We start from the raw sequence: 15305 nt of genomic DNA on the forward strand, positions 1-15305 counted from the left end.
AGCAGCAGGGGGAGACACACACACACACACACAGAGACAAATCTCACTCTGCACTACATCCAGCAGCAGGGGGGTGGGGGGGTAATGTATTAAATATTAATAAATAATAATAATAATATTATAATTAATAAATAATAATAATAAGTGTAATACATACAGACACACACAGATATCAGTGTATAGGCCCCAACATAATCTGCAGTACATTGCAAAAAGGAGGTGAAACTTTGTGGCATAAATAATAAATGGATAATTATGAAACAAATAACAATCCACATAATATAAAACTGCATGCTAAAAACAATAAAACAGAGGTCCCTGCTTATTACGATTTTTTTTTTAAATTAAACATTAGCCGGCTTTTAATACGACACCTGTACTCACCAAATGTGTTTGTAACCAATTATATCAAATTGCCTGTGTTTTTGTAAGGGCAGTGATGAGGCACAGAAATGTACGGTATTCTCACTAATAACTCGCAGGAATTGGGTGTCCTTGGGCTTTTCTGCACTCGCAGATCACACGCTGTACAAGACAGGGGCGGTCACTGCTGCAAATACAGCTGCTGCTTCACATTAACAAAATGCAGGATATATTTGTTACCAATACAGCGTACCTCCAAATACTCCGATTTATACTGCAGAGGCATAAACAGCCATGAATATACTTAATTTAATTACTTTATTTAAAAAGAGTCGTTCATGCAATATCCTACACGTGTTTTTTTTTTTTTTAAATAAAAATCGGTGCTGGAGTATTATTACAACATAATTTTTTTTTAAATCCAACTCTTAATTTAATGGGTTTTAATATATGGAGCATCCTTTGATTTCTGTAGCAGGATTTAACATACTTTCCCAACAGTGCAAGATCATTGTAACACTTTCCAGTTTATAATAATTTGTTGCCAACGTTCCCAGCAGTTTGAGTTGCAAACTGCAACAATAGATAATGTTACCTTACTAATATAAAGAATACATTGTAGCGGCTGAGCTGCACTCACTGAAGGATTGACTGAAACGGAAAGGCAGCCATTTAGTGAACCCTAGGAAGCAGGATCTTTGCTGATTCATCACGGGAGAACGAATCGATCACAGCTTAGGTAATTAGTTTTCAATAAAAGGTCAAAGGCGGCATATATCAAATAAATACATATATATATATATATATATATATATATATGTGTTATTTTGGGGGTTCAATATGAGCTTATTGGGGTTCTGTGTGTTACTCAACTTTACAAACAGTCTGGTCACAACAGAGATTAGGTAAAGATCGTAAAAACACTTTGGTCACCACTGAGACATTTAAGCAGGGGTGGGCAACTTCCCTCCTCAAGGGCCACCAACAGGTCAAGTTTTCACCATATCCCTGCTTCAGCACAGGTGGCTCAATCTTCGACCTGTTGGTGTCCCTTGAGGGCTGGAGTTGGCCGCCCCCTGCATTAAAAAGGTTTAAAAACAGAGTTAAAAATGTTTATACTTGTGCGATTTGGTTAACAAAAGGGAATCAATCGCTGACATGCCACTGCCGTTAGGTCACTGTGGCCCTAGGACTGCTCCATTAACCCTTTCAGTGCTGTAAGATGCAGCTACGCGTCATGGCGTAGTTGCTACGTGACGTTCCCCCCCCCTCCCATCCCCCTGCCAAAAAAACGCTCATCTTAGCGTAGATCAGGTCCACGCGATCTGCACTTATGGCAGGCATCATCAGTGATCGGAGTGTCGCCCCTTCCACCCCCCCCTTGGCACCCAAAAGGGTTAATACAGCAATTGGTACGCCCAACGTCACAGATCCAATCCAGGACCGAGACGGCTGCACCTACCTTCAAGGAGTCAAAGCAGGCGATGACACGGCCGTTTTCCACGTGGCAGCTCCGCGACGGGTGGGCAAACTTGCACTCTGCGTCGGACCGCGAGCACGTGCCTCTCTGAAACTCCCGGCACACTTCCAGCGTCAGCCATTTTGTGTCACGGACCAGGGAAACGTTTACGGCCATGTTACAGGCAGGGTTCACACTTCTGGGAGGGCGCCTGGTTTTTTTTTTGTTTGCGTGTGTTGTGTACTACAATCTTTCTCCTCTCCAAAAAAAAAAAAAAAGGGGGGGGGGGGGAGGAAAAGGTGAATTCAAGTTTAACTTACGGAAATCGCCAACTTGTAGCTTTGGTTCAAAAAACAAAAACAATGGTTAGCACTTCGGTTTTCGATACAAGTCAAATTGCGTTTGTTGAAAACGAGAAAGAAAAACATAAAAATCCAATCGTAAAATAGATGTTTTATCTGCTAAAATCGGAAATAAAAATAAATCTAATTAGAGGCCAGCTCTTAATAAGTGCAAAGGTCGACGTTCGGACGTAAAATTGTAGTTTTTTGCGCCACTTCCGAAAAATCGCAGGGATATAATTTTTTCTTGTTTTTAAAACAGATTCTGTGCCGTTCACTTAATGGTTCCAATTATTCTTGCAAAATTTCATACGCACTTGGCAGCAACTCGGTTCAAATGATCTGGTTTTTTTTTTTAAATTACTTCTTAAAAAAAATAATGGAATAAAATATTAAAATTGGGCACAAATGTGTGATTATTACCGAGGGAGAAAAAAAAAAGTTTTTTTTTCCTTTGCTATATACTCTGGGGGAGGGGGGGGGGGGCGGGAGAGTGAATGTTTAAATAGGAATTGCCCTTCGGCAAAAAAAAAAAAAAAAATTAAACATTAAAAAAAAAAAAAAGCACAAAAATAGCGAGAGGCGGCGACTAGCGAGAAATCCAAGCAGCGGTGGCTTTAGAAGAGGCACTTTCAGCAACCTACAGGAGAAAGAGAAAAGGGAACAAGATATATGATCAGACGCAGCATATGCTATTTGTCGCACTGTGGCATTGAAAGCAATAGCACGTTGGCTCACAACAGGAAAGGCCCTAGATGCCAACAGCACGGCACGGGCAGGACCGCCATTGTAGATATAGGAAAGAAAGAGGGGAAAAAAAGAAAAAGGACTTTTCCCACATGAAGCTGCGCATGGTGAAAGGAAACAGCCAATTACAGCGACTGTAGCAATAGACGTCTGGGCAGCTGCCCAATGGGGGAGGCCGTGTCATATTGATCTGTTCTGGCAGACGCCAGGTTCGGTGCCCACGGCACAGAGAGAGAAGGCCGTCGGTGTGCCACGGTACCTCTGGTGCATTCGCCCTGGGTTGTTACCATACACGTTATCGCATGCGATGAGGGGGCGTTTGGGGGGGGGGGGCTGTTGCCGAGCCGGCCCTGGCTTTTTGAAGCTGGGACGTAGCCGCGATATGATTCTGTTTTGCTATAAACACTCGGCCTTGAAAAGAGGGGGAAGGGGAGGGCGGAACGCGGACAGTAAATAAGCACTGTGTGTGAGTGTTTCAGATTTCAGTGCTGCAGGTGGCTCTGTGCCACAGGCCGAGAGAACTAGGCAGGGATACAGCACAAAGTGATGCTGGGTACATGTATTAACCCTGATACTACCAGCGGGGGATCAGCCATGCACTACCATTCCGCACTAGGTGTAGTGGGGTGAATGTAGCCCAGGATTTAACCACTGTGATAGTGGGGGGGGGGGGGGGAGCATGCCACGCACTGCAGAATAACGCCAGCATTACCAGCACCTTTAGCATTTTATGGGCGGGACATACAAAAAAAACAGAGACTGGAACTGTATCCGCTTTGTCTACATTTCCACTTAGACGCAAACGTTGGAAAGTGAATGCACTTAGCGGGTAATTCTACAGATGCCCAAGCAGCCGTAAGGAGCAAACAATCCCCATAGACCAGGGATGGTAAACTCCAGTTCAAGGGCCAGTAACAGGTCAGCCTTTCAGGATATCCCTACCTCAGCACAGGTGGCTCAATCAGTTGGTCAGTCCAAGACTGAGCCACCTGTGCTAAAGCAGGTATATCCTGAAAACCTGACCTGTTGGTAGATCTTGAGGACTGGAGTTGGCCACACCTGCCACAGACGTTAGTGGAGATTTTTGGCCGAAACAGCCCGAATGACCGTTTTGGTGTCTATAGAAGGCTCTTCTGTCCAATCCACAAAAGGGTGCCAAGCTTTAGCTTTTATTCTTGTATTACTGTAGGTGGGAAGCAGGGGGTCTCTGGAGCTGAACCGTGTTAATTTCGGCCACGGTGATCCCCCCTGCTTCCTGAGATACACGGGGGTAGGTCATGCTGGTAGCAGCCCCAGCTGGGCCCACAATATGGCATTTTAAAGGTCCTCCGTCACACGGGCCATTAGGAAGTTGCAACATCATCATCATCCCTCGTGGCTTCCTATTGGCCCATGTCACGTAGGACCTTTAAAAACATGCAGGAGCTACAGGAGTAGTAAGTATCTCGGGAAGCAAGGGGTTACAAAACGGAAAGTAACGCGGTTCAGCTCTGAAAACCACCTGCTCCCCCACCTGAGAAAAATGTATATCTTTTATTTTATTTTTTCCAAAACAATTTTTATTTGTTTTTCAGTTTTATTCAGGGTGGGAGGGGAACAATACAATGCAGAAATACAGAAATAATAATAATATTTAACAGTATAAATAATATTTAACAGTACCGATAACAAAATATGAAAATATGGGGGAGGGGGGCAGCAAGAGAAAAATTATTATATATATATATATACATATACATATACATATACATATATATATATATCTTTAAAAAAAAAAAAGAAGGAAATTGTACCTTTAAGATCGGTGTCTCAAACAGCGTCACAAATACACCATACAAAACCAGCGTTAACAATACATGCCGCTATAATCTGACACGAACTCTTTCGCTGTCTGAGGACCCTGCAACATATTGTGCAAGGCGGCCTTTCTGGCAGCCAAAGGGTTAACATTTCCTCAAATCAAAAAACTGTGTAGAACAGGGAAATTAAAAAAAAAGGTGTTTTTTTGGGGTTTTTTGGTCATAAAAGGAATTATATTTTGTTGGGGGGGGGGGAAGGGATGTGACGTTGCACTAGCTCCCCGCTCACGCATTCCATTCGTCGGAAACATCATTTCAGAGCAAGATTTCGGTGCATGTCTTCCAAAATAAAAAGCAGAAGTTGCCAGAATTGTAGTCACATATTAACTACCACCCCTGTGCCCCAACTGGCAGCAAAGCGGGGTCACATACACCGGCTGTTGCTTAAGGATCACGTTTTCATGCAAGGTTACACAATTCCGCGCAGAGGAAAAAAAAAATCACCAACTCTTGGCACAGGCCGGCGGGATGTGTCACGGGGACGCGGGGTTTCTTTTTAACCTTTTCGGAGCCTAAAAGTAGCAAAAAAACGGGAATCCATGCAAGAAAATGGCTTATGGTCTCCAAATCACAGGGGGTTGTATTAGGTTATTGATCCCTCAAAATGTATTTGCTTAAAGGGTGCATGGTTTAGCCAACTCCAGTCCTCCTCAAGAGTTACCAAAAGGTCAGGTTTTTCAGGATATCCCTGCTTCAGCACAGGTGGCTCAGTCAAAGACTGAAGCAGGGATGGATTCAGCCACCTGTGCTGAAGCAGGGATATCCTGAAACCCTGACATGTTGGTGGCTCTTGAGGACTGGAGTTGGCCTCCCCTGCTCTAGATTGTAAGCTCCCATGAGCAGGGTCCTCGTTAACTTCGGTACTGTTTGTATGTCATTCTTGTTATGTAATATACAAGACTCTATATCCCCATTGTACAGGGCTGCAGACTAGGGTGGCGCTTTACAAATAAACAAGAAAAAAAAGGTTGTGTCTCATGAGTGCTGGGGGATTATACAACTCACCAGCAGACGTTTGAACTCTCCCTCAGAGTAAAGCTTGTTCTATAATATGTGAGAACGCGCATGCACGTGACGCACACTTTTTGTGTGTATGGTGGTCCGTGTGTGTGTGTGTGTGTGGTGGTCCGTGTGTGTGTGTGTTGGTCCGTGTGTGTGTGTGTGGTGGTCCGTGTGTGTGTGTGTGTGGTGGTCCGTGTGTGTGTGTGTGTGTGTGTGTGTGTGTGTGTGTGGTGGTCCGTGTGTGTGTGTGGTGGTCCGTGTGTGTGTGTGTGTGGTGGTCCGTGTGTGTGTGTGTGTGGTGGTCCGTGTGTGTGTGTGTGTGGTGGTCCGTGTGTGTGTGGTGGTCCGTGTGTGTGTGGTGGTCCGTGTGTGTGTGGTGGTCCGTGTGTGTGTGGTGGTCCGTGTGTGTGTGGTGGTCCGTGTGTGTGTGGTGGTCCGTGTGTGTGTGTGTGTGTGTGTGTGGTGGTCCGTGTGTGTGTGTGTGTGTGTGTGGTGGTCCGTGTGTGTGTGTGTGTGTGTGTGGTGGTCCGTGTGTGTGTGTGTGTGGTGGTCCGTGTGTGTGTGTGTGTGTGTGTGTGGTGGTCCGTGTGTGTGTGTGTGTGTGTGTGGTGGTCCGTGTGTGTGTGTGTGTGTGTGTGTGTGTGTGTGTGGTGGTCCGTGTGTGTGTGTGTGTGTGTGTGTGTGTGTGTGTGTGTGTGTGTGGTGGTCCGTGTGTGTGTGTGTGTGTGTGTGTGTGGTGGTCCGTGTGTGTGTGTGTGTGTGTGGTGGTCCGTGTGTGTGTGTGTGGTGGTCCGTGTGTGTGTGTGTGTGGTGGTCCGTGTGTGTGTGGTGGTCCGTGTGGTGGTCCGTGTGTGTGTGGTGGTCCATGTGTGTGTGGTGGTCCGTGTGTGTGTGTGTGTGTGTGTGGTGGTCCGTGTGTGTGTGTGTGTGTGTGTGGTGGTCCGTGTGTGTGTGTGTGTGTGTGTGTGTGTGTGTGGTGGTCCGTGTGTGTGTGTGTGTGTGTGTGTGTGTGTGTGGTGGTCCGTGTGTGTGTGTGTGTGTGTGTGTGTGTGTGTGTGTGTGTGGTGGTCCGTGTGTGTGTGTGTGTGTGTGTGGTGGTCCGTGTGTGTGTGTGTGTGTGTGGTGGTCCGTGTGTGTGTGTGTGTGTGGTGGTCCGTGTGTGTGGTGGTCCGTGTGTGTGTGTGTGTGTGTGTGGTGGTCCGTGTGTGTGTGTGTGTGGTGGTCCGTGTGTGTGGTGGTCCGTGTGTGTGTGTGTGTGGTGGTCCGTGTGTGTGTGTGTGTGGTGGTCCGTGTGTGTGTGTGTGGTGGTCCGTGTGTGTGTGTGTGTGTGTGTGTGTGTGTGTTGGTCCGTGTGTGTGTGTGTGTGTTGGTCCGTGTGTGTGTGTGTGTGTGGTGGTCCGTGTGTGTGTGTGTGTGTGGTGGTCCGTGTGTGTGTGTGGTGGTCCGTGTGTGTGTGTGGTGGTCCGTGTGTGTGTGTGTGTGTGTGTGTGTGTGTGTGTGGTGGTCCGTGTGTGTGGTGGTCCGTGTGTGTGTGTGTGTGTGTGTGGTGGTCCGTGTGTGTGTGTGTGTGTGGTGGTCCGTGTGTGTGTGTGGTGGTCCGTGTGTGTGTGTGTGTGTGTGTGTGGTGGTCCGTGTGTGTGTGTGTGTGTGTGTGTGTGTGTGGTGGTCCGTGTGTGTGTGTGTGTGTGTGTGGTGGTCCGTGTGTGTGTGTGTGTGTGTGTGGTGGTCCGTGTGTGTGTGTGTGTGTGGTGGTCCGTGTGTGTGTGTGGTGGTCCGTGTGTGTGGTGGTCCGTGTGTGTGGTGGTCCGTGTGTGTGGTGGTCCGTGTGTGTGGTGGTCCGTGTGTGTGTGTGTGTGTGGTGGTCCGTGTGTGTGTGTGTGGTGGTCCGTGTGTGTGTGTGTGTGTGTGGTGGTCCGTGTGTGTGTGTGTGTGTGTGTGTGTTGGTCCGTGTGTGTGTGTGTGTGTGTGTGTGTGTGTGTGTGTGGTGGTCCGTGTGTGTGTGTGTGTGGTGGTCCGTGTGTGTGTGTGGTGGTCCGTGTGTGTGCGTGCGTGCGCACACACACACACACACACACACACACACACACACTACAGCGGCGCAAATACTTACTTTTTGAGTCTTCCCTGCTATCGCCCGGGCTCCACGCTCACTGCCGCGCGCGGCCCTAGCATACAATGGCTGGCTAACCCCAGCCAACTATAACTGCCGCGCACACGGTGCAGCAAGCGCGCCCACTATATTACGGGCCCTACTCATTTCACTAATTCTTAGCATCAGTGATTTTATAAAGGGATAAGTCTACATACACTGAAGCAGATATGCTTGGGTGGGGGTTTTCAGCCCAAACCCATCCACACTGTAGTATACAGAATGGGCCACAAACAGAGCCTCACTCATAACATCAGTATTTTTCCATTGAAGGTACAATCCCATATAAATCACAGTTACATTTCTTAGGGGCGTGTGATTGGGGAAGTGTTACTGTCCTTATTAGAGACCCAATAAAGATAAGGGGAGGCGGGACTCTGGCCCCCGCACACATACATGTACAGAGAGGTAATACCGGACACATGTCTGTGTCGTCCCCACACAGACACACACACACGTCCGGTATTCTCTCATTTTTTACCGGACAGAATAACCACACACCGGGCTGTGCGATTCAATACCGGACACCTGGCTCTGCCCCTTTAAAAAAAATTTTTTTTTCTTCCCCAGAACCTTCAAAATCTCAATGATTTTGGTCTCTGAAGGTCAACTTCCTGCACGAGTGAAGGTCGTGTGATATATCACTGCCTGTGACCCTCAGATAGGAGAGTGACAAGTCTGGCGATATACTGTATTGCAGGACAAAAATAAATAAATACAAAAAGGCAGTCACTGCTGCCTAAGTGCTTCTCTTGGTGTACAGATCAGCACCGGGCTCAAAGGACAATCATCATTTTTTGCTGGCAGTTAGGCTTTTTCCTTGGTAAATCTGGAGTGGGGGGAGTGTTACTTGTACTATTTATAGGTAACTGTTTAACATCCAAAAGATCCAAACGAGTCAAAGTTGGGTCGTCTGGACTAAAGAGTGATGGTAAATGAGACACTTTAAAGCACCAATCCTACCCAGAATCCCACAGTATACAAGTTTCACACAGGGTTGCCACTCGCTCATGAACAACAACCCGTAGTGTCTTTCAGTCAAGAAGTCAATATAAATATATCTCACTTACCTTCACTGGCGGCGGTATCATCCGGCGGCATCTCCCTCTGCATGGTCCAGTCAAGATGGCTCCGCGACGTCCCGTCGTCATGGCAACGCAACGCCATTTGACGGTGCAGAGCCATCTTGTTGGGACCATGCAGGTGGAGATACCGCCGGATGATGCCGCCGCCAGAGAAGGTAAGAACCGAGCCCCCTTCCCGCGCCAAAACATCCCGCCCAGTCCGGCACTAACCCGGAGATTTCATATCTCAACCCATAGCCCGAAGAGATCTAGCCAAAAACCCCGTAGTCTCCGAGTCAAACCCTGGGAGGTGGCGACCTTGGTTTCACATAAGTAAGTTGCCCCCCTGAGCGTGTCCTGCTCTTTGTTTATATGACGTTCCGAATTTTTAGCTTCTGATGTTACTATGGTACACAGACTGCACTGGGCCTTGGGGAGAGCTCCATTTTAACTTCACAAACACTTCATATTTCATTATCTGGTAAATGTTCCATCGGATCGGAAAAAAATAAAAACAGATTTAAAAAAAAAAACCCCAACATCATGCACAAAAAACCCCGGTGATCAGTGCAGACTGTTGCTTTAATATGCAGATCGCTGATGCTATAATTCAGTGAGACTGAGTGCAAAATTATAGAAACTCCCTGTAATAAAAATACAAAAATAAAATAAAAAAAGTGGACGGCCTTGTAGTTTTACGGGTTTGGGTGTAAAAAAATAGTCCAACCTACACAGGTAACCCCACCTGTATTTGATTGACCGCACTAACTCCCGTAGTCCCGTGGCTGTTGCTCTCGGATCCCAGGTCAAACTCCTCAGACTGGCTTTGCTTCCTCTAGGCAGAGACAAGCTTTACAAATTGCCTCAGTAACTTATCTCATCACAGTATTACTGAACAGCCAGCTTCCCTCAACCACCGGGGTGGCCAGAGCTACCAACAGGTCAGGTTGAAAGGATGCCTGCTTCAGCACAGTTGGCTCAGTCGAAGACTGGGCCACCTGTGCTGAAGCAGGGCTACCCTGAAAACCTGCCCTGTTGATAGCTCTGGAGTTGGCCACCCCTGGTCTACCACAACAGTTCCACCACGGTCACCCCGAGCTCTTTTATTGCAGCAGTAGTTTCAGTTTGGTGTTACTCCCTGAAAATGAATGTGCAGCAGTGTATAGTGTGTGAGTATACAAGAACACTAGAGCCCGCAATGTTCTGGAGAGATTTGCACCCTTGTTGAACATGCAGTGAAAGCCACTTAACCACGCTGGAGAACATTTTCATCCCATTCATTTGTATGGAAATTAACTCTTCCTCCGCACTGGGAAGCCGTTTCGCCCCATATCGAAGGGGCTAAAACCCGGACTGGAGGAGTGTCCTTTGGGAGCGGAAATGCCCTACTTCTAGCTCTCGGGATACTCTCTCGTTTAGTTGCCAGGGTTTTCTTCCCTTTAAAAGGGAAATTACAACGGCTGCCCAATCTCACGGGCACGGCCGGCCAATAGAAAGCCGAAACATCACACTGGACTCTGTGTATACAGGAAGGAACACCAGGAAAACGTTACGTGTTTCTGGAACGCGGCGAGTTCCCGGAGCGGAAAAAAAAAACCACAACAACATGGTTAATTAGCCAGGATTGTTCGTTTAACTTTGGAAATGCTTCTCATTTCTACAGCAATAATTAGCATTGTTATATAGTGGGATTTGTTCTGCTGCAAGGAAGGAAATGGATGCGATACTTGAATTTTCCTCATAAATGCAGTTACAGTGTTAAGCGCTTTCCAGTCTTCAACATCCCAATAGATTTTAATAATGGAGCAATGAACTCTTTAGAGCAGGAGGAATCAACGATTGAGCCACCTGTGCTGAAGCAGAGATATCCTTAAAACCTGACTTGTTGGCCTTTAAGGACTGGTTGCCACCCCTGATTTAGGCTGTGTCTATAGAGGGTACAGCCGTGCGGAGGCGCGCGGAGGCTGAGGGAAAGTGGGAGCTTTCCATTGCCTTAGTACGCGCGCCGTCCGGGGGGGTGTCTATGGGCGGGCCAGTGACGTCACAGAGCTGGTTCGCCCTCATTGGGCGAACCGCTCACGTGACCGCCCGAGAAATCAGTTTTGACTGATCTCACGCGCATCTCGCGCCCCCTTCCGCTTCTGTGCGCCCGCACGCAGTAGAGACGCGATCACTGTCTTTAGGCAGTCTGATCGCTCAGCGTGCGGACGCGCGGTCTGCCCCTGTATGGACGCGGCCTTAGAGAAAGCGTTACAAAAGCAACCACTGGTAATCTGGAGCAGGTGGTTCCCATTTCAGGTGCAGCCGAGCATCTGTTTTTAGTGTCTGCGGTTTTTTTTGAGCAATTCTTCACAACATAACACGGCACAGACTTTCCAAAAGAACCCATAAGGAACGCCTTATACAACATTGCTGGGCAGTCTCATAGCAATGAGGGGGGATTGTTCTATTCTAATCCTACATCCCGTCTGAATGTATGGGAAATCCAGAATTTAATCTCTCAAGCGAGCCCCACCTACCCGAGTGGAAAACCCTGAGATGCATCCATCCGCACGCGTGAAAACGCGCTAAGCTTCTGGAGCAAGTCGCCACACGCTGGAAGTGGGTGGAGCGACTCCTGAAAAATGTCTGCATCCATGAGATTGCCAGTGTGTGCATTAAGCAACATGCGCACAAATAGGACAGAAAGGACACACGTCGACAGATAAGACAGAGTTACTATTAGCAATGTGCTTGAATGGTAACTTGTGTTTGTCACATCCAAAGTACTGCAAGTCTCATTCACATGCATGACTGCAAGACATGAGAGGGGGGGGGAGGGGGGTGCTTCTATATATGCCAAAGTGGCCGTTCGTGTTGAAAAAGCCACATTTACTCCAATGGGAAATTTCCGCTGAAAACAGCCCCAGCGTATGTATAGAATAAGGCACTAAACTATGATCTCAAAAAGGAGACAGTAAAATCAAAAAGGAAAAGGCTTGATCTACTTATTCACTCTGAAAAGCAGTTAAATTCTACTTTAAAATCGAAACAAAATAAGTTATGGGGAGCAAGAAATAAAAAAAAGGGACAAAACCCCTTTATAGTAGGATAGTGCAGGGGTGACCAACTCCAGTCCTCAAGACCCCCAACAGGTCGGGTTTTCAGGATATCCCTGCTGCAGAACAGGTGGTTCAACCAGTCACTGCTTCAGCACAGGTGGCTCAAAATCGGTCCCTGTTCCAGCACAGGTGGCTCAGAGGCCCAGTTTTTGACTGAGTCAATGATTGAGCCACCTGTGCTGAAGCTGGGATATCCTAAAGACCTGACCTGTTTGGGGGAGGGAGGGTGGAGGGGAGGGGGGGCTTGAGCACCCCTGGGCCAGTGTACAGCAAATAAAAATCCTACTTGTGAGTACATTCACATGGCGGGGTTGAAGACCTGTCTGACACGTGTGAATGTGCTCACTTAAAGGAGCAGTGCGAGACGTTTTTCCATTGTTCTTCGGATTGAACCCCGTTATTTTCAGCTCCAGTGACATCGTGTTGGCAGAGATACTTTTCTCCAAAAAAAGGGGGTGCTGGCATCCTGGCAATGCTTAAAGCTCCCACGTCACGTGAGCCAATAGGAAGCTGCCACCGTATGACGTCACCGCTTCCTACTGGACCGCAGGGCGCGGGGGTTGTGAGAAGCGGCCATTACGTGAACCCTGGTAGCCAAGCCGGCCACTGGCACAACCTACACAGGTAAGCATCTCTGGAAGCAGGGGGCCCACGGAGCTGAAATGAATGGGGTTAATCAAATCATTTTATTAACTTGGACAATTGTGCAATAACTCCATGATGTGATAACTGAGAAAGCCTCCTTCAGATATCTGAACCCAATGCAAAAAAACCCGGCCAATTTTGATACTCAAAGGATCTTTCAGAACAATTGTGCCCTGTCAGCCCCTTATCCAGGCACTCAGTGTCAATGTTAAATTGTTGTTGCTTTGCTGAGCAATAGCCCGGTGGTTATAGAGTTTCTAAATATGGCCAACACTGCGAAACGTCGAAGAACCTTATAAGTCAGCGCTGATCGCTGCAACTGTCAAACTGCATATACCCAGCGCCGCAGACAGCATACTGCATATACCCAGCGCCGCAGACAGCATACTGCATATACCCAGCGCCGCAGACAGCATACTGCATATACCCAGCGCCGCAGACAGCATACTGCATTCACCCAGCGCCGCAGAAAGCATACTGCATATACCCAGCGCCGCAGACCGCATATTGCCAGCGCTGCATACTGCATATACCCAGCGCCGCAGACAGCATACTGCATATACACCCAGCGCCACAGACAGCATACTGCATATACCCAGTGCCGCATACAGCATACTGCATATACACCCAGCGCCGCAGACAGCATACTGCACATACCCAGCGCCGCATACAGCATACTGCATATACACCCAGCGTCGCAGACAGCATACTGCATATACCCAGTGCCGCATACAGCATACTGCATATACCCAGTGCCGCATACAGCATACTGCATATACACCCAGCGCCACAGACAGCATACTGCATATACCCAGTGCCGCATACAGCATACTGCATATACACCCAGCGTCGCAGACAGCATACTGCACATACCCAGCGCCGCATACAGCATACTGCATATACACCCAGCGTCGCAGACAGCATACTGCATATACACCCAGCGCCACAGACAGCATACTGCATATACCCAGTGCCGCATACAGCATACTGCATATACACCCAGCGCCGCAGACAGCATACTGCATATACCCAGCGCCGCATACAGCATACTGCATACTGCATATACCCAGCGCCGCAGACAGCATACTGCATATACCCAGCGCCGCAGACAGCATACTGCATATACCCAGCGCCGCATACTGCATACTGCATATACCCAGCGCCGCAGACAGCATACACCCAGCGCCGCATACTGCATATATCATGGGCCGCATACTGCATATATACCCAGCGCCGCATACTGCATATATACCCAGCGCCGCATACTGCATATATACCCAGTGCCGCATACTGCATATATACCCAGCGCCGCATACTGCATATATACCCAGCGCCGCATACTGCATATATACCCAGTGCCGCATACTGCATATATACCCAGCGCCGCATACTGCATATATACCCAGCGCCGCATACTGCATATATACCCAGTGCCGCATACTGCATATATACCCAGCGCCGCATACTGCATATTGCATATACCCAGCGCCGCATACAGCATATTGCATACACCCAGCGCCACAGATAGATTACCTGGAGCCCAAGACTAGAGCTTTGCCCGGGCCCTCCTCCCCCCCATGTCCGTGCTTCCCCGCCCCACCACATGTCGGCTGCCTTGCAAACCCTACCCTTTCACAGCTGTATTTCTCTCCCCCCCTCCGAGGGAGGGAGAGTGAGGGAGAGTGTGAGAGAGAGTGTGAGAGAGAGTGAGGGAGAGAGTGAGGGAGAGAGTGAGGGAGAGTGTGAGGGAGAGTGTGAGGGAGAGTGTGAGGGAGAGTGTGAGAGAGAGTGTGAGAGAGAGTGTGAGAGAGAGTGTGAGAGAGAGTGTGAGAGAGAGTGTGAGAGAGAGTGTGAGAGAGAGTGTGAGAGAGAGTGTGAGAGAGAGTGTGAGAGAGAGTGTGAGAGAGAGGGTAAGAAAGGGTGAGAGGGAGACCCGGCATGGGACGAGGCAGCAGCTGGGGAGAGCTGGGGCCCTGGCAGCGGCAACCAGAGGCCCGGCCGCTGGACGCAGAAGGTGGAGCCCAAATTCCAGCACCAGCTGGCCGGGCCTGGGACACTTTTCCCAGCTCCCCCTCCCCCAGCAGGACGCGTGACCATGGCAACGCGCCGTGAAATAATGCCGCGAGGTCATGTGACATCTCCGTTACCATGGTAAAGTGACGTCAAATGACGCTGTGGGTCACGTGACGTGGCGTCATTTGACATCGCGCGAGGGAGGGAGGCGCATCAAAGGACGAGAGCAGGTAGGGGGGCACACCAAAAAATAAATAACAAAAAGCTTGCGTACCGCTGACTAAGGCCGCGATGACATCAGCCGCCGCCACTGGCAAAAGTTGCACTTAGGTTTGGAGCGACGTCGCTGGCAACAAGGCCAGTGACGTCACGAAGGGGGCGGGTAGAGTGCAGTAGGCGCTCTGTGATTGGTGTAGGGACAGTCACATGTGGCGACTCTCTCCCAAAGTCAAATTTCAATGGCTTCAAATTTTTGTAGCTCTGTTGCGCTTACTGTAGCTGAAAAGCTGTGTAATACAGCAGGCATATGTCTGGCCCAATGGGCTTTGTCACATGGTGTCCA

General features: G+C 48.6%; 1 protein-coding gene across 11 annotated transcripts in view; it reads right to left on the reverse strand.

The window, feature by feature from the left end:
• MBNL3 (muscleblind like splicing regulator 3) overlaps positions 1 to 15305 on the reverse strand; it is a 120897-nt gene that overhangs the window by 73118 nt on the left and 32474 nt on the right. For 8 of the 11 annotated variants that reach the window (XR_012788395.1, XM_075573168.1, XM_075573167.1 and 5 more), the window contains exon 2: positions 1826 to 2803. The exons of 1 other annotated variant lie outside the window; for it this stretch is intronic. Coding sequence is in view for 9 of the 10 variants with exons in the window: in XM_075573168.1 (XP_075429283.1) it covers positions 1826 to 1999 (174 nt within the window). In the remaining variant the exon portion in view is untranslated. Of the gene's footprint in view, positions 1 to 1825; positions 2804 to 2901; positions 2981 to 15305 lie in introns of those variants that run through there. 2 more of the 11 variants (XM_075573163.1, XM_075573165.1) reach the window with 2 other exon arrangements.

This window comes from Ascaphus truei, chromosome 16, assembly GCF_040206685.1.
Source record: "Ascaphus truei isolate aAscTru1 chromosome 16, aAscTru1.hap1, whole genome shotgun sequence".
NCBI lineage: Eukaryota > Metazoa > Chordata > Amphibia > Anura > Ascaphidae > Ascaphus > Ascaphus truei.